Source organism: Doryrhamphus excisus, chromosome 10 (genome assembly GCF_030265055.1).
Source record: "Doryrhamphus excisus isolate RoL2022-K1 chromosome 10, RoL_Dexc_1.0, whole genome shotgun sequence".
Classification (NCBI taxonomy): Eukaryota; Metazoa; Chordata; class Actinopteri; order Syngnathiformes; family Syngnathidae; genus Doryrhamphus; species Doryrhamphus excisus.
This window is the reverse complement of record NC_080475.1, coordinates 20,892,514-20,917,574: the sequence shown is the minus strand read 5'-3', so window position 1 is coordinate 20,917,574 and position 25,061 is coordinate 20,892,514. Positions and strand designations below refer to the sequence as shown.

General features: G+C 43.2%; 2 protein-coding genes across 5 annotated transcripts in view; one reads left to right on the top strand and one right to left on the bottom strand.

Annotated features, from left to right (window-relative positions):
- Positions 1-25,061, bottom strand: part of LOC131137578 (low-density lipoprotein receptor-related protein 1-like) — a 97,022-nt gene that overhangs the window by 32,181 nt on the left and 39,780 nt on the right. For 3 of the 4 annotated variants that reach the window (XM_058085694.1, XM_058085695.1, XM_058085696.1), the window contains 35 exons: positions 24,872-24,994; positions 23,202-23,342; positions 22,945-23,070; positions 20,363-20,479; positions 20,190-20,270; positions 19,956-20,123; positions 17,969-18,151; positions 16,530-16,727; positions 16,190-16,435; positions 15,901-16,098; positions 13,479-13,683; positions 13,238-13,402; positions 12,914-13,158; positions 11,787-11,918; positions 10,908-11,135; positions 10,649-10,823; positions 10,476-10,570; positions 10,231-10,380; positions 10,021-10,161; positions 8,504-8,632; positions 8,313-8,444; positions 8,104-8,238; positions 7,887-8,016; positions 7,688-7,814; positions 7,453-7,604; positions 7,236-7,360; positions 6,780-7,154; positions 3,012-3,201; positions 2,653-2,857; positions 2,238-2,430; positions 2,033-2,158; positions 1,827-1,955; positions 478-597; positions 283-396; positions 55-204 (listed from right to left, as the gene is read on the bottom strand). In XM_058085694.1, coding sequence (XP_057941677.1) covers positions 55-204; positions 283-396; positions 478-597; positions 1,827-1,955; positions 2,033-2,158; positions 2,238-2,430; positions 2,653-2,857; positions 3,012-3,201; positions 6,780-7,154; positions 7,236-7,360; positions 7,453-7,604; positions 7,688-7,814; positions 7,887-8,016; positions 8,104-8,238; positions 8,313-8,444; positions 8,504-8,632; positions 10,021-10,161; positions 10,231-10,380; positions 10,476-10,570; positions 10,649-10,823; positions 10,908-11,135; positions 11,787-11,918; positions 12,914-13,158; positions 13,238-13,402; positions 13,479-13,683; positions 15,901-16,098; positions 16,190-16,435; positions 16,530-16,727; positions 17,969-18,151; positions 19,956-20,123; positions 20,190-20,270; positions 20,363-20,479; positions 22,945-23,070; positions 23,202-23,342; positions 24,872-24,994 — 5,649 coding nt within the window. Of the gene's footprint in view, positions 1-54; positions 205-282; positions 397-477; positions 598-1,826; positions 1,956-2,032; positions 2,159-2,237; positions 2,431-2,652; positions 2,858-3,011; positions 3,202-6,779; positions 7,155-7,235; positions 7,361-7,452; positions 7,605-7,687; positions 7,815-7,886; positions 8,017-8,103; positions 8,239-8,312; positions 8,445-8,503; positions 8,633-10,020; positions 10,162-10,230; positions 10,381-10,475; positions 10,571-10,648; positions 10,824-10,907; positions 11,136-11,786; positions 11,919-12,913; positions 13,159-13,237; positions 13,403-13,478; positions 13,684-15,900; positions 16,099-16,189; positions 16,436-16,529; positions 16,728-17,968; positions 18,152-19,955; positions 20,271-20,362; positions 20,480-22,944; positions 23,071-23,201; positions 23,343-24,871; positions 24,995-25,061 lie in introns of all 4 variants that reach the window. The other variant, XM_058085693.1, reaches the window with a different exon arrangement.
- LOC131137580 (galanin receptor type 1-like) lies at positions 4,572-6,301 on the top strand. Its single transcript, XM_058085699.1, has 2 exons — positions 4,572-4,714; positions 4,803-6,301. Exon 2 carries the CDS (start codon positions 5,080-5,082, stop codon positions 6,103-6,105), a length of 1,026 nt encoding a protein of 341 aa, XP_057941682.1. The 5' UTR covers positions 4,572-4,714; positions 4,803-5,079; the 3' UTR covers positions 6,106-6,301.

Below are 25,061 nucleotides of genomic sequence, written 5' to 3'. Positions count from 1 at the left end.
TATCACTTCAAGAGACAAATATTAAACAACCGATAAATCCCCGCCTCCCCCAACCTGGACAGTTCCTCTCATCGGAGAAGTCGCCACAGTCGTTGTTTCCGTCGCACACCCACGATGACAAGTAGCACAACGTGGTTCTCTCACAGCTCTGGAAGGAAGCGCCTTTCACTCCCAAGCGGAAGAAACGGGAGCAGTCGGTGGCTTCTACGAATCGACAGGAGATACATTCATTGGCTTTCGACGTCTCTTCATTTGTGCCCTCCATGTTGGAAGATTTCTTACGGCAGTTCATCTCATCGCTAGCATCCTCGCAGTTAACCACCTGGTCGCAGCGGCTGAAGTTGGAGATGCAGCTGCCGTCTTTGCACTGGAACTCCCCGATTTTGCACAGAGTCACTGAAAACAAACGTAACGAGGATGATGGAAGTCAGACATAATTTGGTTATTAACCCAAAACAACCCCCGACGGGCACTTACTGTTGCAGGGCATTTCATCGGAGTGGTCGCCACAGTCATCGGTACCGTCACACCAGAACTGGTGACCGATGCAGCGACCATTCATGCAGCGTCTGTAACCTTTCTTACAAATTCGATTGGCTGTAGAGAAGTGACAACAGAAAGAAAGCACAGCTTTCATAAGCAATATGAAAATTTAGGAGAATATACATTCAATATTATATGTGGAGTACCCCAGGGGTCAATACCGGGACCAAATTGTTCAATCAATGACATGTAAAGTGACAAAAGACTTAAAGTTGGTATGATTTGATTGGATGATACTACTGCCTGATCTTCTGGGGGAAGCACACAGGAGTTGGGGGTCACAAAAGATGGAAAAATTAGCTGAAAATCTCACATTAAAAATACACAACTTTACTGCTCTCTGGTACGACCGTATCTAACGTATTGTGTGGAGATATTGGGTAATGGTAATGGTAATGGTTTTATTTCATTTGAACATGCATCAGATTCCAATTGAGTGCATCCCATAATCAGTTCCCAGTTCCACATGTCCAAAAGGAGTAGGAAGAAGCAAAGCTTATTAAATCCTACCCCTCCATCTGGTACTTTTACAATCACTAACTGTTACATTTGTTCACTTCCTGCTTTCCTAATATAATTTAATATTTTTTTCTAATTTTTTAAAATTATTTTTTCTATTTTTTTTAAATTATTTTTTACATTTTATTTTTTATTATTTTTTTAATTTTATTTTTTATTAATTTTTATTTTGGTATGGATCAGATTCCAATTGAGTGCATCCCATAATCAGTTCCCAGTTCCACATGTCCAAAAGGAGTAGGAAGAAGCAAAGCTTATTAAATCCTACCCCTCCATCTGGTACTTTTACAATCACTAACTGTTACATTTGTTCACTTCCTGCTTTCCTAATATAATTTAATATTTTTTTCTAATTTTTTAAAATTATTTTTTCTAATTTTTTAAAATTATTTTTTACATTTTATTTTTTATTATTTTTTTAATTTTATTTTTTATTAATTTTTATTTTGGTATGGATCAGATTCCAATTGAGTACATCCCATAATCAGTTCCACATGTCCAAAAGGAGTAGGAAGAAGCAAAGCTTATTAAATCCTACCCCTCCATCTGGTACTTTTACAATCACTAATTGTTACATTTGTTCACTTCCTGCTTTCCATAATACAGTTTAAGTTTGTTTTTGTTTGTTTTTAGGTGATATAGGGTAACAACTATAAAAGCAAACAAAAGCACTCGCTAAATCAAAAAATGATAATCCATAACGTTAGCTGAAAATGAGCTAATTTAGTAAATAACGCATAAAGCCAACAATAATGTCATCTCACCACAGTAGGACTGCTTCTCATCAGATTTGTCCTTGCAGTGGGCCATGCCGTCACAGGTCAGGCTGTAGTTGATGCAGTCCCCGTTTCCACACTCAAAGTCGTCCACACTCCCACAGGACACGTTCAGTGCTGTTGAGGTGGAAACGTTGGTACACTTTAAAGATCATTTAAAGCAAATAATAAGTTAGCAATAAGTCTTTTCTTACAAGAGCAGGTATTGTCTTCCAGAAGTCGTCTGTCTCCACGGCAACTGCAGTTGACCCTCCCGTCGGACGTGGGCAGGCACAGGTCTTGGCAGCCTCCGTTATTTGTTCGACAGGGAGAGAACTCACCTGACAAATGAGAATTCGGTCATCTTCCGAAAAAAAGAAGTCAGGATTGAACCAAACGGAGCCAACGAATGCGACTCACAGCTGTTGGTGTCATTGGCCACCGCGATGATTCCCATCGGCTGCTGAGGGATGTCGGCTCTCAGCACCTTCATGTCTCCTCCGGTGTACTTGTCAGCTCGGAGGACCGCCCTCCTCACCCAGTCGGTCCAGAAGATGTAGTCGCCGTACACAGCCAGGCCAAACGGATGCACGGGCTCGTTCTTCAACAAAACCTGAACGCCATTTCAAAGAGAGCATTAACCACCTCTGGAGATCTCCAAAGTCCATTACTTTTAGACAGAAGACATCAGATCTCATGACTTCAGGGTTGTGTTTTGCTTTTTCTTTAGATTTTACCATAGAACCAGATAAGGAACTTACTAGGAACGGGTCTGAACAATATCAGATCAACGTGTAGGTCCTTTTAAGAGGTTCAACGGTTTAACGGTTCTTACGTATCGGCTGCTGCCATCGTATTCACAGCGCTCTATCTTGTCCAGGGTGGCGTCAGAGAAGTAGAGCTTCTCAGCACGGTGATCTATCGCCAAGCCGTTGGGTGTTTTGATATCACTGCCGATGATGGCGAGCACGTTGGCACCGTTCAAGGAAGCCCTCATGATGCTCGGAGCCTGCTCGTTCCAGTTCGTCCAGAACATGAGACTGTGGTGGGAACAAAGAAACCAGACCGATCATCTAATCCATAGGAAATCCCAAAGCATGTCACGGTGTAAAAGTCATGGCCGAGTGAAACAAATGTGCCGGTGAGAAGAACAGCAGCTGACGCAAACGCAGCCTTTCACAAAGAATGACTCACTCCTGACACTCGTCCAGCACAAAGGCTCTGGGGTGGTCCTCTCCAGACATGGTGACCACAGTGTTGCGGTTGTAGGCCACAGAGCGGCTCTGGTCCACGGTGTGGCGGGTGATGGTGGACGTTGTGTAGCTGGTCCAATAGAGTGTGTCCCAACCGCGGTGATAGGCCAGGCCCTCCACTGATCCGACGTCTGGAAAACAGAGAGAGAGGAAGTGGAGCTTTAGCGATGATTTCTGACACTTTTTGTGCGGCTGTAAAGTCAGTCAGTTTGAGTCCCTGCGTCCACTTCGTCTGCCCGAAGAGGAGCACTCATTGTCGGACACACTTTGTCAGAAGCACCACTGATGCGGTGGAGCTCATAAGAACAGGACGTAAGGATGCTGTGTCCACCTCGTCTGCCCGAAGAGGAGCACTCATTGTCGGACACACTTTGTCAGAAGCACCACTAATGCGGTGGAGCTTAGAAGAACAGGACGTGAGGACGCTGCGTTCACCTCATCTGCCTGAAGAGGAGCACTCATTGTCGGACACACTTTGTCAGGAACACCGCTAATGTGATGAAGCTGAGGAGAACAGGATGTAAGGACGCTGCGTCCACTTTGTCTGTCCGAAGAGGAGCACTCATTGTCGGACACACTTTGTCAGAAGCACCGCTAATGCGGTGGAGCTCAAGAGAACAGGACATGAGGACGCTGCGTTCACCTTGTCTGCCCGAAGAGGAGCACTCATTGTCGGACACACTTTGTCAGAGCACCGCTAATGCGGTGGATCTCAGAAGAAAAGGATGTAAGGACGCTGCGTCCACCTCATCTGCCTGAAGAGGAGCACTCATTGTCGGACACACTTTGTCAGACGCACCGCTAATGCGGTGGAGCTGAGGAGAACAGGGACGTGAGGACGCTGACAATCTTGGCAGTCGAAATGTGGTCACTACACATTTTTTGCAGGACTACCCATGCTTAAAATGTCGTGAGGGAACTCAACCGAATCAGGAAGGGAGCTTAACGTCAGCTGACGGATGTCATACGACGGCACCAAGTGACGTTGACAAAAGTGATCTATGGGTGGGTTGCTTGCGATCAACGTAACGAGCACCCCTGTTCATCTGCTCAACTGTTAGCCACCCAGGCAATCACATTTATGACCACTAAAACCCAGGCATGTGAACGTTATGTACACTCCAAGCAGATCTTTGCTCTCGGCAGAAAGTCAACAAAGTCTTTTGAGATTAATGACTAAGAGCCCGACCATATCTAAGTGTAGCACTAATCCCCAGTTGACAGAATGCACCTAAAAGGAGATTTAGCAATCTAAACACACACACACACACACACACACACATGTCGTCATGCGCTTTTTACACTTGCAGCTCAGGATGCACACAACTGCAAAGATAAAACTGCAAATGCTTACAATCAAGATGGTAAATAGATAAAGTGGGCTCCACGCAGTGTTACGCAAGCCGGCCCCCACCCCTTGCTTTGCTGGTGAAACAGTAGTACAAACCTGTGTACAGGTTAGTACAATTCAGAGCCTTTGGTTTAACACCCGTAGGACAAGAATTATTTACTTTTCTTACTATGACTTTATCATCACTTTTTACGATGAATGCAACAACGGAAGCTCTTTTTCTAGCCGAGTCGACACGCCCGCAAGGAGCTTCAGGCGACCGCAAGTGGAATGACTGAAACCAACCCCTCCAGGTGAATTTGACCGTTGTTGCCGGGTGCCAAGAAATCGATATCGACATGGAGTACTACGGCGCTGAAATCTCCCCGTGTTTGTCGCCAGGCGCTGTAATGGATTACGGGAGAACATGCTGATGCATTCGAGTCGATGTCGGCATGCGAGGACTGCTCTTTGAGGTTGTGTTTTTTCTTTTTTTTGGGGGGCGTTCTTTGTGTGCGACTGACTTTTTTATGAGGATATTTGAACTACACTTTTAATTTGACTCCTTCGCAGATGCCACATTTTCACGTCCTAAAGAGGATGGTGTTTGTGGACATTCCACAGCGACGCTCAACATCAACAGGGCGCTATATTCATATTTAGCCAACTAGACGTGGATATGTCAGGGCCGCGTGGAAACAGCAGCGTCCTTATCCAAAGCAACAAGGAAGAGGAGGCCGTAACGAAAGCTCTGGTGCTCATTCTGGATTTAACGATCTTAGTGACCGGTCTGGTGGGACAAATCCTCGTCATCACAATCCTAGCAGGCCGGAGAAGACGAGATGGACACCCCCCGCACGGAACCGACACCCTCCTGCTGGCTCTGAGCGCGGCTGATTTGCTGTTGCTGCTATGCCTTCCCTTCCACACGTCGGCCATCACGTTGGGATTCTGGCCTTTTGGCAGCTTCCTGTGCAAAGTCATCAGCTTCCTGGGCGTGGCCTGCTCGTCCGCATCCGTCTTTACTTTGACGGCGCTGGCTGTGACTCGGTACCTCGCGGTAGTCCACCCCGCCTGGGCGTACCGCTCAAGAATGCAAAGACGTGTGAAAGTGACGGTAGCGCTTCTGTGGATCCCTGCCTCGGCTTTGGCGGCGCCGCAGTTTGCCTACCGCACCGTGACGACATCCAGAGCCGTGTTCTGCTTCGCTTTTCTCTCGGACTTCAGTCAGCTGGTCTACAGCGTCAGCCTCTTTTTCTTCGGCTTCGTGCTACCTCTGGGGATCATCGTGCTCATGTACACGAAGATCTACTGCTTTCTCCGACATGCACGGCTGTTTGGGAATTCCTCTCAGCTGGAGAACTACCACAGCCAGGTCACTCATACTTCAGCTCTCCTAGTCCTGGTCTTCATTTTCCTTTGGCTGCCGTCTTACGCGCTCATGTTCTCCTTCATCGGAGGAACCATTCAAGGCTCGCGGGGCTACAACACCGTCGCCATCTTGTCCAGATTGTTAGCATCCTCGGTGGCGGTGGTGAACCCGGTCCTGTATGGCTTCATGTCTCAGAAGTTCCGACGAGAGCTGCTGGAGCTTGGGAGAGAGAGGTGGAACCTCTGCAAAAACCGTCTGGCTGCTTGCCCTCACGTGATGATCGGTGGGGACACGGTGGAGAGCTTCGGGCGGGACGCGAGCTCAGAAGCCTAAGCTGATCCTTCACGACGCGACGCTCATTTGAATCTGGATCCATACGGGATACGCAACGCAGGAAACCATCACTTTAAAATAATAATAATAATTAAAATAATGTCTTTATAACAATCTTCATTAAACATATCAATCCCATGTACCTCTTCTCCGGCTTTTCGATATGAATATAGTGTGTGTAGTATGTGTGTGTCCATGTTGTGACATTTGGAAGTGAGCCCTAAAAAAAGTTTGGATGGCTAAAAACTCTCGGTTTCAGAAGGCGTGGTTAAACTACACCTTTGTGATGTCACAGAGAGCGGACTTCCTTATATGGGTTATAGTTAGGAAGCATTATGTTTGAAAAACCCAGATGATTTTGGGTAGGATATATTATCGGTGGACGAGTGGTTGGTGCGCAGGCCTCACAGCTAGGTGACCGTAGTTCAATTCCACCCTCGGCGGGTTGGGGGTTTTCTCCGGGTACTCCGGTTTCCTGCCCCGTTCCAAAAACATGCTAGGTTAATTGCAGTCTCCAAATTGTCCATAAGTATGAATGTGAGTGTGAATGGTTGTTTGTTTATATGTGCCCTGTGATTGGTTGGCACCAGTCCAGGGTGGACCCCGCCTCTCGCCCGAAGACAATACTATAATATAATATACTATAATACTACAAAACAATACTCCATACTTACTATCCACCACGACCTTGCGGTCCGTGCCATCATCGTTGATCTGCTGGATGTTTCCAAAGTGGATGTCGCTAAAGAAGATGCGGTTGGCCCCCCTCCCGCCGCCCCCGTGGTAGTCAAAGCTCAGAGCGATGACATTCTTCATGTGGTCGGGGTCTTCAAACGGCTTTATGGGCGCATTTAAGTTGGTCTCATCCGACAGGTGTATGCTCTTTAAAATGGTGCGCTCCGAGTAGAGGAGGTAGCCGTCATAATCGCGGCAACTCCGGTTGTCCTCCGCCAACATGCCGTGAGCGCAGGCGCACGTGCGCATCCCGTTGCCGCGGAAGAGGCAAAGCTGTTCGCAGCCGCCGTTGCCGTTTTTGCAGACGTTGGTGCCTGCAGACGCAAATGAGGACCGTTGCTGAGGATTTGGTGATTATATAAGAAATGTCTTTTATACGTGAATAGTTTTCCTACCTTGCTGCCTGGCGCGGTTGAACACTTTAATATCTTTTAGTTGCACACCAATGCCAGTCCTGAGCTGGACCGCATCGGTGGCGTTGTCCTTACTGCCTCTTTTAATGGAGCCGTTTGCATGAGTCCTGTGCGAAACAAAATAATCACGATCATCAAGCAGTCACGTTCTCTCCAAGGCTAAACGGGACAAAAAAAGAACAAAAAAATTCCATCTGACCTGTCACTCCAGTAGATGTAATCCTCAAACACGGACACTGCGAACATATCCATGTTGTTGTTGACCAGCACCAACTCTCGGTTCTCTCCGGTTTCCAGGTTGATTCGCTCGATCTTGTCTGTTCTGGCATCGCACCAGTACAGCAGCCCCTCCTATAGACATAAATAACACAAATAACAATGATAAAAAAATCAAACAAAGAAGACACATTACTAAAAAACCAAGCGGTACGTACCGTGTAGTCGATGGAGATCCCGTTGGGCCAACTAATGCTCGCGTTGACCAAGACTAACCTCTCAGAGCCGTCCAGTCGAGAGCGTTCAATACGGGGGTACTGCCCCCATTCTGTCCAGAACAGATACCTTGACAAAGAACACGTCGTTATGCAAGTTTTTCCACTAAGACTACAGCAAAGTGCCGTCAAGAAGCCTTACCCTTTGACTGGGTGGACGGTGATGGCTCTGGGCTTGTCCAGACCCTGGGAGATGACCACGTAACGGAAGGAGCCATTCAGCCTGGCCACCTCAATCACATCAAAGCCCTGATCGGTCCAGTAAATATTTCCTACGGGATAAAGTTACGAGAAGCAATGAAATTGGATTATGGAGCATGCAGATGTAGCAAAAATGCCCCCCCACATGAAGACCAGACCTGCAATCCAGTCAACAGTAATGCCCTCCACTCTGCCAATGCCGTTGGTGACCACGTCTTCTCTCCATGTTTGATCTCTCTTGGCCCTGCTGATGGTGCTGAGGCCCATATCCACCCAGTAGATGGTGTCGTTCTCTGAAAAGGACCAGTACGTTACCCAGCCATGCTAGTCTCTTTCCGCCATGCTGTTTCTCACTGGCGTCGCTCACCAGCATGGAAGTCGATGCCGACGGCAAGAGAGGTTCCAGACACCGGCACCAAGGCATCCGATTTGTCACCCGGGTCCAGCGGAATTCCTCTAATTCCCTCGTGAACGGAGTAAAGCAGGAAGGAGCCCATACCTGCTCAAGGAGACACCGTGTTCATTTGGATTCTAACAAATGGACGTCTGCCGCGTTACCTTCGCACGACTGCTGTCCCGTCTTGAGGCTGTAACCGGCGGTACACATGCAGGCCCGTGTGGATGGCGAGGTGGGCAAACACAGCTGGGAGCAGTCCCCGTTGTTGTTGCTACAAAGATTGACACTCGCTGAAGGAGAGAGAGATGAAATGACACTTGTTTTCCCGACTAATCAAATATACAGTATATATCATATTTTCCACAATATAAGGCATGCTTGTCGTTAAAAACAACATACTAACCCCTTACGTTTTTTGTCAAAAATCACCAAATTCAAACACTGGCATTTTATGCCGTTTTTGGGTGCTTCTGGGGCCCCTGTTGAGTGTGTGTGAGGTTTTTGGACCAGAAAAGTGCATTAGAAGTTGAAAAAACTGAAAAAAACGACATACTAACCCCTTACGTTTTTTGTCAAAAATCACCGCCCTCAAACATTGACATTTTATGCCCTTTTTGGGGTCCTCCTGGGGCCCCTGTTGAGTGTGCGTGAGGTTTTTTGTGTTTTTTTGACCAGAAAAGTACATTAGCAGCAAGTTGAAAAAAACTGAAAAAAAACGACATACTTACGTTTATGGTCAAAAATCACCAAATTCAAACACTGGCATTTTATGCTGTTTTTGGGTGCTTCTGGGGCCCCTGTTGAGTGTGTGAGTTTTTTTTCTTTTTACCATAAAAGTGCATTAGCAGCAAGTTGAAAAAAACTGAAAAAAAACGACATCCCTTACGTTTTTTTGTCAAAAATCACCAAATTCAAACACTGGCATTTTATGCCGTTTTTGGGTGCTTCTCAGGCCCCTGTTGAGTGTGTGTGAGGTTTTTTGTGTTTTTTTGACCAGAAAAGTGCATTAGCAGCAAGTTGAAAAAAAACAGAAAAAAAACAACATACTTACCTTTTTTGTCAAAAATCACCAAATTCAAACACTGGCATTTTATGCCATTTTTTGGTGCTTCTGGGGCCCCTGTTGAGTGTGTGTGTGAGGTTTCCCGTGTTTTTTTGACCAGAAAAGTGCATTAGCCGCAAGTTGAAAAAAACTGAAAAAAACGACATACTATTTACGTTTTTTGTCAAAAATCACCGCCCTCGAACATTGCCATTTTATGTCCTTTTTGGGTCCTCCTGGGGCCCCTGTCGAGTGTGTGTGAGGTTTTTTGTGTTTTTTTTGTTTTTTTTTTACCATAAAAGTGCATTAGCAGCAAGTTGAAAAATCTGAAAAAACGACAACCCTTATGTTTTTTGTCAAAAATCACCAAATTCAAACACTGGCATTTTATGCCATTTTTGGGTGCTTCTGGAGCCCCTGTTGAGCGTGTGAGTTTTTTTGTGTTTTTTTTTTTTTTTTTACCAGAAAAGTGCATTAGCAGCAAGTTGAAATAAACTGAAAAAAACAACATACTAACCCCTTACGTTTTTTGTCAAAAATCACCGCCCACATTGGCATTTTATGCCCTTTTTGGGTCCTCCTGAGGCCCCTGTGGAGTGCGTGTGAATTTTTTGTGGTTTTTTTTTTGTGTCTTACCTTTCTGCACATCCTCATCATAGATCTTCATGTGCATCATGGACGAAGTGTTGTTCCTCAAAACCTTCCAGTTTCCGCCATCCTTCTTGTCGCATGTTCCTATGTGATCAGATGCCTGGTCGGCCCACCACAGCTTGTCTCCTACAGGGGGGGAATTTATCATTCATAACGATGCTCGTTATCCTTAGAAATGATGCAATTAGCACCTACCCATTATAGCCAACGCTGTAGCCTTGGAGAGTTTGCCTTTAACGCCTTCCAAGACCTCCAGTTTGGATCCGTCCAGCTGACAGCGATTAATGGTACCGTTTCCAGAACTGATCCAGTACAGCTGCTCTTTGTCAAAGTCGATGGAAAGGCCTGGGTGGGTACGAATATTTAACTACGGCGTAGTCTGCGTGCAAATTCCCGATTAATTAATCCGGAATAAATTCCAAAGCTGGACAACTCCTCACCAACGGGTCCCTTCTGGTTGAAGAACAGGGTGCTGTGGTTGGTACCGTCCATGTTGGCCATGCTTATGTTGTCACCATCGGTCCAGTACAACTTCCTGCGGGTGTTAAAAATCGGAGATGATCTCCAAGATACTCCAGATACTAACGAGGAGACCTGGAATAGAACCACCCACCCTAGCTGAGGATGCGCAACCAGACAATGAGGCTTGTCTAAACCTTGAAGGACGGCGTTCTTAAAGGAGCCATCCAGTCTGGCCACGTTGATCTGCTTCTTGTTGGCGTCGTAGCTGGTCCAGAAAAGGTTCCTGGACACCCAGTCCACCGCTAGCCCGTGAGTGTTGGGAAGGTCTGATGAATGTCAATCACATCGCTGACGTTAGACCAGCCGGACGATAAACAATCCTGGAGACGTAATAAACATTTATTCCTTACCTGCCGAGACGATCGTTTCCACGCCGGTGCCGTTGATGAAAGCTCTTTTGATGGTCTGCGTTCGGACATCTGACCAGTAGATGCGATGCTCCACCGCATCGTAGTCCACTGCTGTCACGTTGTCTATGTCCGGCACGGTGAAGGAGATGATGTAGTTATAGTAGGGGTTGTCGATGTCCACACCCCGGATCTCAATTTGGCGAGCATACAGAAGGAACTTGCGGGACTCTGCAAACACAACAAGGTGCACAGGGTGGCATTCGTGACTGTAGTATTTCATAGCGACTGCATCGTGAATATGTATAGCATATATATGTTACATAGAAAGAGGCTCCTGCACACCAAACACATACATAAATAGAGGTGGTCGACATGGTGATGCGCATTATGGCTTCTGATGTGCAGTCCAGTGGGCCCTACGCATTCAAAGGCAATTGCAGGTTAAGATTAAACTCGGCTGTGTTAAACTCTCTCTCACGCCTTCTCTACGCCTTCTTTGCCATGTGGGAGGGACGGAGGTGCGGGTGCGCCGCGCCGGGCCCGACTGCGCTGGCGCGGCGTGGGGCAGGTGCCTGCACCTGATCTACGAAAATAAAGTTTTATCCCTTTCATTTGACTTTTTAATGTATTTAGGATTGTTTTGTGGAAGTGTTTTATGAAATTATTAAGTTTTATGTTACATTTGTGAGAGTCAACTGTTGATGACATCATAGATTTTGAATTGCTATTGCATTCACTAGCTAATAGGATGCTAACAAGGACATTTTCTGATTAAAATATATTAAGATACAGATGTATTAATAGCACAACAAGTTGTGTTCATGTATGCTAACCAAAAAAATGATACAATGTATGATATATGATATATACTGTCCTCACCTTTGCATGTGCGTTTATCATCTTGCAGCTTCATGAGGTGCGGGCAGGCGCAGGAGAAGGTTTGGTTGAAGTTGATGAGACAAAGATGGGAGCAAGGACCTTTGCCGTCGATGGTGGCGCACGGGTTCGGAGCTGTGAGGAAGACATGTCCGTCAGTTGGTCTTTTGATCTCTACCCCGTCGTTGTGATTTGTGGCAGCTGTCAGTCCATAACGCGACGGTCTCGTTTTGTACATCACTCAAGTCTCAGCACTTGAGTGACAGTTACATTTGACAATCCTTTGGACATCTTGTCAAACAAGATGTGGTATCGATGGATGTTGCACTGGGGGGGTGCTACTTATATTTAGACGGTACACTAGCTGCTTCATGGCAATATTATTGTCGGAAGAATCACACAAAAATATTTTAATATATTAATAAAATAAATAAACTGGTCGCCAGCCAATCACAGGACACATATAGACAAACAACCATTCACACTCACATTCATATAATTCAATATATGTATTAATTAATTATAAAAATAATTAATATATAATATTAAATAAATATTAAAATTGAAAATATAATAAAATATTAAAATAATATATAAAATAATTATAATTAATAAATAAAATAAATAAAATAATTATATATATAATTCACATTCATAAAATATAAAATATAAAATATTAATTCATTCATTTTCTACCACTTTTTTTCCTCACGAGGGTCGCGGGGGTGCTGGAGCCTATCCCAGCTGTCTTCGGGCGAGAGGCGGGGTACACCCTGGACTGGTCGCCAGCCAATCACAGGGCACATATAGACAAACAACCATTCACACTCACATTCATATAATTCAATATATATATATATTAATTAATTATAAAATAATTAATACCCCGCGACCCTCGTGAGGAAAAAGCGGTAGAAAATGAATGAATGAATAATTAATATATAAAATAGAATATTAAAATATAAAATATAATAAAATATTAAAATATAAAATAAATATAATTAATAAATAAAATAAAAATAATTATACATATAATTCACATTCATAAAATATAAAAAAAAATAAAAAATAAAAAATAAAAAATAAAAAATAAAAAATAAAAAATAAAAAATATTACAATAGCGACCTACCCTGTGGCTGTCTGGACGGATGGTAGACCTGCAAGTCAAACGGCTGCGTGTTGGTGCGCTGGACTACGGTGACGTTGTGCCCGGTCCATTTGTTGGCTTTGGCCAGAGTGTTGGTCCTCCAGTCGGTCCAGTAGACCTCGCCTCCGTACATCGTGACAGCGAAGGGGTGGGACAAGTACTCGTGACCTCGCAAGACCTCAATCAGTCCTGAGCCGTCATACATGGCAGAGTAGATAGCATCTGACCTGGAAGCGGAGTTGGAACGTTTATATCGTGGTGTAGCGTGCGGTGATGAAGTGTATTCGGTTTGGAGCCCAAAACTACCTGGCGTCAATCCAGACGATGCGTCTCTCCATGTAATCGACCGTGAGTCCATTGGGCCATCCGCCGTTGCCCGTCTCCCTGTGGATGGTACGTCTGCCCTCGCCGCTCATAGACGCCGCCTCAATCCTCGGCAGACTCGCATCCCAGTCGGTCCAAAACAGAATACTAACAACACAAACAAGATGGATCATTAACGACATGATGAAAGCTAGCACAGCTAGGGGGAATTGAGTATCTTTACCCATCACGGGGGTCCAAGGCGATGGCTCTGGGGTGCTCCACCTCCCCAGCCAGCAGCGTCGTTCTCATGGTGCCGTCCAGTTTAGCCACCTCGATCTGATCCAGGTTGCTCTCCACCCAGTAGATATTTCCTGCGATCCAGTCCACCGCCAGACCCTCGGGAGTCGCAAGCCCATATTGGATCACCACCTCAAAACTGGTCAGAGCTACACAGAACACAACCAGAACTTTTAGGATCTTTATTTTTCACTTTGTACCATTTCACAATCTATTGTAGCGTTTTATGGTGTTTGTTTTCATTCCGGAAAGAACACACATGACTTGTTTAGAATTCCCAACTCTTATGGAATCCATCAGTCATGGATAACGGCACGCACTATGGCAGGGGTCGGCAACCTTTATTATGAAAAGAGCCATTTCACCCCCTTGCTCACTAAAGAAAAATAGCCTGGAGCCGCAAAACATAGTATGTTTAAAACAAAATTGGAGGGAATTTGGGGCTATCAAAGTAGTTCAGATAAGAAAAAAAACAAGTTGGAGTACTCTTGCTAGTATTATATTAAATATAAACTTACATAAATATATGTGTAAATTACTGTAAACTTACCTGATACCTGAAGTTCCAATGTCGCTGTTTTATATGATCTCTAATTTATTTTTTAGAATTGTCAAATAGCTTTGGGAAAGTATGAAAAGTATTTATAAAGTATTTTCCTTAATGTTTACCTGTGAGAGAGAACTGAATAGCATCCTGTCTGCTCATCCTTGTACTCATCCAATCACCAGTCAGAACTCAGTCAGGATGCATTCATGGACTCACACAAAGTTGGATTTTTTTAAACTCATTACAAAGACATGCTTTTTCCCCACTGTGGTGTTAAAAAATATTCAAGCATTGCAAAGGGAGCCACAACAAAGAGGCTGAAGAGCCACATGCGGCTCTGGAGCCGCGGGTTGCTGACCCCTGCACTATGGTGTTTCATGACAGCGTGGCTTTGACCCACAACATCCTCCTGAAAGTTGGACCAAAAACAAGCCTTCAATGACAGAATGCCGTCTCTTTTCACGATTTCCCAGAAACAACTGGCTCTCGTGCAAACTAAGAATATGAAAAATATGAATATGCAATCATCTCTGGCTGAGGGTGATTAGCCAAGTTCTTCAAATTAGAGCTCGGGCGGGTTTGTTGAAAGGAATGCTGCAGTAATGGCGGCCTTTCTGTACTTGTTTGTGTATTTATCCAGCGCCACCGCACAGATTATGAAATAGGTACAGTATGGAGCAGCCGGAGAGGCTCGGATCCACTATCGGACCCGTGACGTCGGAGAGCTGGGAACCGGGAGAACTGAGAGGAGTTGTGCCGCCTACGCTTGATCGGCGTTGCCGGCTGCAGTCACGCACGGCGAGCGCTGAGACAAATGGGAAGAGACAAAGCCTTCCGTGTGCCCCCCCGGAGTGGTGCGATGGGAACAACCTTGATTGGCGAGGAGACCCGCACCTCAGGAGAAGGAAAGGCCGGCCTTGATCCGGCGGATTTATTCAGGGTCACAAATCACTGATCACGACTGAAAGTGTGGATTTAGCTTTCTGCGGGGGAGACGCAGGATCAAAACTAGCAGCGCTGAGCTAGCTTTTTTTTTGGAACGGTGCATTCGAGTGCCTCACGTAACCACCTCAACTCGGGGACAAGTTGCCGCTGCATTCACGGACACTTGGAAATAATGAATGAAATGAATATGCAGACTTAAAGGGGAAGTTTACCCATCATTCACAATCCTTGTGTGAAACATAAACATATTTATTTCCCTTTTCTGCGCTTTTTAGCGCGACAAAACAAGTTAATATGAGCAAGCTAACAACGGACGTCATGGGAAATACTTATATTGACGCTAAAGCGCTCACAAATAAAATTTACATAACTGGCTTGTGTATTAACCAAGTTGTAGCAGCTAACAACGGAAGAGCGGATACGTAGTTTTTTTACCTGAGGACCGGAGCGTACGTCACGTGCTGGAAGACACGGCCATCCCAATGAGAGCGAACATTGTAAGTGTTGATGTAATTATGCTGCATTAGCATATCATAACTAGCATATGTATGTGTACCAAATGCGCCAGGAAAGACGTTTTGGTAGTTATCGTCATAATGACAGCGTGTATATCAAACGATATAATAACAAATATGGTATATTTGTTACCATATAATATGGTAACAAATACGAGTATATGAGTAAAAAATACTAATTTAAGACCCGGAATTACTATAAAATGAATTAATTATCTCCAATATTTCAAGTTAATTAACATAAAACATACTATATATGATATAATGGATATAATAATAATATAATAACATAATTAGAATAATTTGCATGTTTTGTTTTAGATTAAAATCCTGTAAAAGTGTGTTTGTTGTACAGTCACCTCCATTGTCCGACAGTTTCCCACGGTAGATCTTGTCCTCGACGACGTCAGTCCAGTACAAAGTGCTCTGACTGAGGTGAAAGTCCAAAGCGATGGTGTTCCTCAGGCCTGGTACCAGAACACTGAACTCTCCCTTGTGCAGGTCGATCCTTCTGATCTCATGGCGGTTGGAAAATATGATGAATGGCTTGAAGGGATCTGAACATTGACCCGATATTAGCGTCTCAATAAATACTCCCATTGTGTTAAATTGCATGCTTTATTTTGAAAGAGCCTTTTTTTTCCTCACCAGTGCTTTTGCAGCTCTCCATGTCGGCCTCCAGCTCCCAGCCCTGGTAGCAGGAGCACTTGACGCTGGACTTCTCCTGCTGGCACTTTTGGCTACATTTCAGATGTTTGGCACAGAAGCTCTGGATCTGGCAGGTTTTGTTGTCCGCTCCGAGCTCCATGCCCAACGGACACGAACACATGAAGCCTTCTCCGGGGATGATGCTGCAGTTGTGACTACAACCGCCGTTGTCCAAAGAACACAAGTCTGAAGGACACAAACAGGAAGGATTGCTTGGAATGTAGTATTTTATACGTATGAAGGTAGTACCATCTCCTATATGAGTGGAAGGACAACGTACCACAAAGCTTCTCATCAGAACCATCTGGACAGTCGTCGGTGCCGTCGCACAGCTTCTCAGCAGGAAGACAAATGGAGTCGTTAGTGGCGCAAACGTGGTGAGACAATTTGCACACCAGGGCGTCGCAGTTGTCCTCGTCTGAGTTGTCCTCACAGTCACTGTCGCCGTCGCAAACCCAGGCCTTGCTGATGCAGCGAGCTGATGACATCAAGTGGAAAAAGATCAAATCAAATCAAACTTTATTTGTACAGCACTTTTCCTGCAGAGACATGCAATCACACAAAGTAGGGAGACATGGCATGGCACCGAGGATCAAGGGAACGCCACCAGGGTTAGCTTCTGCCCTCAACTCGCCGTCTTCAGGCGGTAAAATGTATGGCAGGGGTCTCAAACATGCGGCCCGCGGGCCAAATGTGACCCGCAGGACACTAGTTTGAGGCCCCCGCCTTGATATGAAAGTTTCATGTCAGTGCGGCCCCGCGCAAGTTTGATATGGATGCTGTATGGTATCATGTACCCAGAAAAAATTATTACGTTTGATTCATGTTCATGTTAAAGGTTAAATAACTGTTAATAGTTATCCTCCCTATCCGTGTGGAAGTGGTAAGTTTTGGGCTATTTTTTTTAGGGTTAGGGTTAGCTTCTGCCCTCAACTCGCCGTCTTCAGGCGGTAAAAATGTATGGCAGGGGTCTCAAACATGCGGCCCGCGGGCCAAATGTGGCCCGCAGGACACTAGTTTGAGGCCCCCGCCTTGATATGAAAGTTTCATGTCAGTGCGGCCCGCGCAAGTTTGATATGGATGCTGTATGGTATCATGTACCCAGAAAAAATGATTACGTTTGATTCATGTTCATGTTAAAGGTTAAATGACTGTTAATAGTTATCCTCCCTATCCGTGTGGAAGTGGTAAGTTTTTGGCTATTTAAGTTGAAAGGAAATAACTTGGAGGCTACCGTTTAGGTGGCTAGCTCTCTAGTTTGCGAGTTAGCATGTGTCTCAAGACCCTGCAGTTGCGCAATATGTTGTAAATAAAAAGAGTATAAATGTGACTATAGTCGTGTTTTGTCATGTCTACAGGGCTCTAATAATGCTTTGTTCATTTTAATATGGAAAAAATCATTTGTCTACCCACCAACTATATGTGGTTTTTATTATTATTATTATTATTATTATATTTATTTATTACTGATTGATTGATTTTCTTTATTCTTGATTTGTTTATTTATTTTTCCATCTTATTTTGTGTAGAAAAATAAAAATTAAGATATTTGAGAACAGTGGAATGTTTTATCAGAGCTTTTCTTGTAGAAAATCGGAACCAAAGCACTGAAAAAGTTTGTATATTTTTCTGTTTTTAATAAATGCGTTTTTTTTTTTTTTTTGGAAAACCTGATGTGGTCCAGCCTTGCCCAGACGCTAGCTCCAGAAAACATCTCACCCGAGTCCCTGCAACTGAACTTGACGGCCGGGTCACACATGTGAGTGACGCCCTCGCAGTTGTTCTCATCACTCAGGTCCATGCAGTCGGTGTCGCCGTCACAGCGCCAACGCATGGGGATACACAAACCGTCCATACGACACTGGAACTCGTCCACGTGGCAGCCGCCTGGCGGACGAGTCGCTGCAAAGACAAAAGGTTCATGGTTGGTAGTACTTCATGACAAATATGTACTCGTTAGTGGGTTTCCTGGAATGGAATGGCCTTTTTTGTCATTATACACGATGTACAACGAGATTGGAGAGCTTCTCCTTTCAGTGCAGTAGTCAAGTTAAAAATAAAGTATACAAAAAGTAGAGTAAAAAAAGACAATTTAACAAGATATATACAATATATCCAAAATATACACATAATATTGCACAGGAGCATATGCAGGAGCAGACATATTGCAGATACAGTAAACCTCGGATATATCGGATTCAATTGTTCCCACTGGTTTTGTCCGATATAAGCGAAATCCGTTATATGCGTATACCGGAAAATGTCCGGTTTTACGCATATATGGGATTTATATCCGGTATATGCGTAAATGGGATTTTATCCGTTATAAAAAGGCACTTCCTTGACTATGTTTCCAATGTACCTGGACGCGCAGGCAACGCTGCAAATGACGTCGTATAGCGGCCTGTCACGATTCGGCGAATCGGAGCGCCACGATGCGGCCATCCGATATATGCCAGGGAAATTTCATGGAAATGCATTGGAACGGGACTGGAGATTTTGTCCGAAATAGGCGAAATCCGTTATAAAAAATCCGATATATGCAATGAATTTTTATTGGAAATGCATTACAGAAAAATCGCTTCTTTTTTATCTGTCCGTTGTGAGCGAATTTCCGATATATCCGAGTCCGATATATCCGAGGTTTACTGTACTTTTCTTTTGCTGGTCGGGAATCAGGAACTCCAACCACTTCTGCCTGATGTTTGCCTCGTTAGGAATTGTAAACAAACTTAGCTTTCCCTTACACCTGAACAAACACTTCACTAGGAGACATTGCTAACACCATAAACAGAGAAGCAGAGTTTGGGGGGGGAGAAGCAGAGAGCTTATCTGGCCAACAGTACACGCCCATATAAGGAAGTTCGTCACTCTGTGATGTCACAGAGAGCTCTCTGAAACTGTTTTCACCACAATCGGAGTTTTTTTCCGAGGTTTACTGTATATTAATTTTAGCGTCTTATTCTGCAATCGGAAACATGCACACTGACAAGAACGGGGCAGCAGATGCCCATGAGAGTCCTTCACCGGGAAACCCTAACTACATGGGAGGTCTTGGAGGTCATAAGATTGAAGTAGAAGTAAAGACAGAAAGTAGCGACAATCGGCCTTTGCAGCCATTAATCAGCGTACCGATAAGATGTGTGCTAGGTCAACTACTCGACTCGGTGCCAAGTCAAACAACAATAGCACACAGTGCTCTGATTGATGGCACAAGAGAATAAAGGCCACCAGTGAGGACGTAACACAATGACAAAGGTCAACGTTTGGCACAGATACAGCAACCGACCCCCCCCAGCCTTTTTCGGAGCACAACGTCAATAAAACGAGTACGGGATATACGGCGGTGATATTGCGTTTTCATTTGTGATAATGGCTGCCGGAGAGCAGGCTGCAAACACACCGAGCGCAGATTCCTCATTAAAGCAACAGGTCGTGCTGAGCCTCGTTTGTGCTTGCTGGGATTTGACAGCGCTTGGCTGGGACTCGGCGTGGATCAAGCAGTACATTAAACAGCCCAGCACGGCACAACGCGGGTAACCAAAGAGACGCGATCTTCCAAGGACTTCAAATGCCACAAAACGGCTTAATGATTAGCTAACCTGAAAACATAACCATATCCTGAACAGAGAAGATTTCCTGGAAATGACGCACAGGAAATAGAAGCAAAGAGAAATATAGAAAATAAAAGCATAATGTTCTTTACCTTGATTAGTACAGTTGGCGTGGGTCTCGTCACTGTAGTCGCCGCAGTCGTTGTCGCCGTCGCAGGTCCAGTATTCCGGGATGCAGCGGCCGCTGTTGCATTTGAACTGCACGCTGGAGCAGGAATGGCTGCAGCCGGCCTCATCGCTGTTGTCCCCGCAGTCGTTGTCTGCACGGGATGCGCGCGCGCACGTCAAATATGGCGCTAAATTAACACCGGGGACGAGACGCTCACCGTTGTCACAGCGCCAGTTGATGTTGATGCAGCGGCCGTTGGCGCATGTGAACTGGGTGAGAGGGAAACACGTAGGATAGGCTGGGAACAAAAAAGCGGGAAGGTGGTGTCAAATAAACGATGATAGCGTATGTGCTAATTCAACTAAAATAAAGTCATGCATTTGAACGCACCGCATGAGTCCGGTTCGTCTGAGCGGTCTCCGCAGTCGTCATCCAGGTCACACGTCCAGGAGATTGGGATGCAACGGCCACTGGCACAAGGGTACTGATTTGGTGGGCATGTCCGAGCTGTTGGTTAGCAAAACATATCGTCGGTAGTGCGCCAACGAAAAGGAAAGCCATCACAAATGGAAATGAACATCTTAAAAGCCGCTCTTTTGGTCCCGAATGCTCAACTGTTGCAACCATTAATGACAAAGAATGCTAGGTGGGATGGAACTGTCCACCTCTACTTCCTGTATGGAAGTCCGACTACATCAGGGGTCTCAAACTCAATTTACGTGGGGGCCACTGGAGCTAGGGTCTGGGCAAGGCTGGGCCGCATCAGGTTTTCCAAAAAAATGTATTATTTTATTTTATTTTTTTTTTATTATGTTTTTATTTATTAAAAACAGAAAAATATACAAACTTTTTCAGTGCTTTGGTTCCGATTTTCTACAATAAAAGCTCTGATAAAACATTCCACTGTTCTCAAATATCAAATATTTTTCTGCACAAAATAAGATGAAAAATAAACAAATCAAGAAAAAATCAGTAATAAATAAATATAATAATAATAATAATAAAACGGCAAATAATAAAAACTTAAGAAAGCACATATAGTTGGTGGGTAGACAAATGATTTTTTTCATATTAAAATGAACAAAGCATTATTAGAGCCCTGTAGACATGACAAAACACGACTATAGTCACATTTATACTCTTTTTATTTACAACATATTGCGCAACTGCAGGGTCTCGAGACACATGCTAACTCGCAAACCAGAGAGCTAGCGACCTAAACGGTAGCCTTCGAGTTATTTCCTTTCAACTTAAATAGCCAAAAACTTACCACTTCCACACGGATAGGGAGGATAACTATTAACAGTTATTTAACCTTTAACATGAACATGAATCAAACGTAATCATTTTTTCTGGGTACATGATACCATACAGCATCCATATCAAATTAAACTTTCATATCAAGGCGGGGTCCTCAAACTAGTGTCCTGCGGGCCACAGTTGTACATTACTTGTACAATGTACTCCCCGAGGTACTACTTCCCCTTTCTGAGTCGTAGGACGTACGACGGAAAGTCGTGCTCCATGGCCTCAACGAACACCTGAGTTTTTGCCTGGACCACAACCAGAACCGCGTACCACCCAGACAGCAAAGATATACAAAAGGCCAATTAAACTTTAAACTGTATTATGGAAAGCAGGAAGTGAACAAATGTAACAGTTAGTGATTGTAAAAGTACCAGATGGAGGGGTAGGATTTAATAAGCTTTGCTTCTTCCTACTCCTTTTGGACATGTGGAACTGGGAACTGATTTGACAAAAATAAAGGAATTAAAAAAATAAACCAAAAAAAAAAAAAAAACTATATTAGGAAAGCAGGAAGTGAACAAATGAAATTAAAAAAAACAAAAAAACCCCTTAAACTATATTAGGAAAGCAGGAAGTGAACAAATGTAAGAGTTAGTGATTGTAAAAGTACCAGATGGAGGGGTAGGATTTAATAAGCTTTGCTTCTTCCTACTCCTTTTGGACATGTGGAACTGGGAACTGATTTGACAAAAATAAAGGAATTAAAAAAATAAACCAAAAAAAAAAACTTAAACTATATTAGGAAAGCAGGAAGTGAACAAATGAAATTAAAAAAAAAAAAACCTTAAACTATATTAGGAAAGCAGGAAGTGAACAAATGTAACAGTTAGTGATTGTAAAAGTACCAGATGGAGGGGTAGGATTTAATAAGCTTTGCTTCTTCCTACTCCTTTTGGACATGTGGAACTGGGAACTGATTTGACAAAAATAAAGGAATTAAAAAAATAAACCAAAAAAAAAAAACTTAAACTATATTAGGAAAGCAGGAAGTGAACAAATGAAATTAAAAAAAAAAAAAAAAAAAAAACCTTAAACTACGTATATTAGGAAAGCAGGAAGTGAACAAATGTAACAGTTAGTGATTGTAAAAGTACCAGATGGAGGGGTAGGATTTAATAAGCTTTGCTTCTTCCTACTCCTTTTGGAAATGTGGAACTGGGAACTGATTTGACAAAAATAAAGGAATTTAAAAAATAAACCAAAAAAAAAACTTAAACTATATTAGGAAAGCAGGAAGTGAACAAATGAAATTAAAAAAAAAAAAAAAAACTTAAACTATATTAGGAAAGCAGGAAGTGAACAAATGAAATTAAAAAAAAACCAAAAAAACCCTTAAACTATATTAGGAAAGCAGGAAGTGAACAAATGAAATAAAAAAAAAAAAAAAAAAACCCTTAAACTATATTAGGAAAGCAGGAAGTGAACAAATGTAACAGTTAGTGATTGTAAAAGTACCAGATGGAGGGGTAGGATTTAATAAGCTTTGCTTCTTCCTACTCCTTTTGGACATGTGGAACTGGGAACTGATTATGGGATGCACTCAATTGGAATCTGATGCATGTTCAAATGAAATGAAACCATTACCATTACAAATTAAAACCCATCCAAAATAAAAGCTCACTGACAAAACAGACGACTTATTGTGAAAGGTAGCAGAACCGTACCAGAACATGTGGCGTTTGATTCATCCTCATCGTTGCCGCAGTCGTTGTCGCCGTCACATAGCCATCTGAATGGGATGCAACGGTTGTTCTGACATTTGAATCGGTCCGCCGGACAGGTGTGCTGGTCTTGTGGGAGACATCAGAAACACGGGGAATTTACAAGACATACAGACGGAGCACACGTCACCACGACCCCCTCCCTGAAGGAGACACTCTTGGACACAGTTCGGGTGTTGCCGAGTAACGGCGACACTTACGGCAAAGCTCGGGGGCCTCGTCGCTGTTATCCAGACAATCGTTGTCCCCGTCACACTTCCATCGCTCTTGGATGCAACGGTTGTTCTTGCAGGCGAATTCCCCCGCCTGGCACTTTGGCGGCGGGATGTAGGAGGGGTTGGCTGCGGGATGGGGGCACAAACAGATGGGCCATTAAGTCCAGACTTCCCCACAATAGCCTTCTAGCGGCGAGGTGGCCTTTTGTCCGTCTTAAATAACATTTGAAAATCCCCCCCCCCCAAAAAACTGTCCAAACTGTGTGGAAATATGGGCTAATAACTACAAAAGCAATCTTCACTCGCTAAATGTACTACAAAAAAGGCCAGTAAGGATAATTCATAATGCCGCCTACAGAGAACATACTAACTCCTTATTTCTAAAATCACAAATACTTCAACTTGCTGATATATAGTTAATCTTCAAACAGCTAAAATAATGCATAAGGCTAAAAATAAGCAATTAGCTAAAAATGTCATCCAATTCTAAATATGTCTTGAACCAGTCATGATGTGCTATATATATATATCACTATATTGACACTTACTATGCCCATTACCCATTATGTCATTGTAAATAAAAATAAAAATAAAAATAAAAATAAAAATAAAAATAAAAATAAAAATAAAAATAAAAATAAAAATAAAAATAAAAATAAAAATAAAAATAAAAATAAAAATAAAAATAAAAATAAAAATAAAAATAAAAATAAAAATAAAAATAAAAATAAAAATAAAAATACTTTTTTTTTATATTTTGAAAAATTATATTAGGAAAGCAGGAAGTGAACAAACACCTGAGTTTTTGCCTGGACCACCACCAGAACCGCATGCCACTCAGACAGCAAAGATATACAAAAAGGCCAATTAAACCTTAAACTGTATTATGGAAAGCAGGAAGTGAACAAATGTAACAGTTACTGATTGTAAAAGTACCAGATGGAGGAGTAGGATTTAATAAGCTTTGCTTCTTCCTACTGCTTTTGGACATGTGGAACTGGGAACTGATTATGGGATGCACTCAATTGGAATCTGATCTATACCAAAATAAAAAATAAATAAAAATAAATAAAATAAAAAAAAAATAAACAAAAAAAAACAACTTAAATTATATTAGGAAAGCAGGAAGTGAACAAATGTAACAGTTACTGATTGTAAAACTGATTATGGGATGCACTCAATTGGAATCTGATCTATACCAAAATAAAAAATAAATAAAAAATAAATAAAAATAAATAAAATAAAAAAAAATTAAACAAAAAAAACCAACTTAAATTATATTAGGAAAGCAGGAAGTGAACAAATGTAACAGTTACTGATTGTAAAACTGATTATGGGATGCACTCAATTGGAATCTGATGCATGTTCAAATGAAATAAAACCATTACCTTTACCATTACCATTACCATTACCATTACCATTACCATTACCATTACCATTACCATTACCAAACTGTATTGTTTTTGTGTACTTTGTGTGTGGAAAATGCTTTCAAGTGGGCCTATTATGTTTTTTTCACTTTTCTGAGCTATAAATGTGGTGGGGCTGGCCTACTTGGTCCACCCCAATCACCTGTCCATCACATGACCATCATAATAAACCTAGTATACATGTGAGGAACCAGACAGAACCCACACAAGCGCACTCATCCTTACCTTTGCAGGTGACATTATCAGCATCCAAGAGTTGATCATCGGCACAAGCACATGTTCTACCATTAGGAATGGCGAGGCAGAGACTGCTGCACCCCCCGTTCATAACTCTACATACGTTGGTGCCTTTAGATGAAAAAAATAGTCAGTTTTTTTTCCAGACGTCTTAGTCCGCCATCGGGAATAAAAAGAT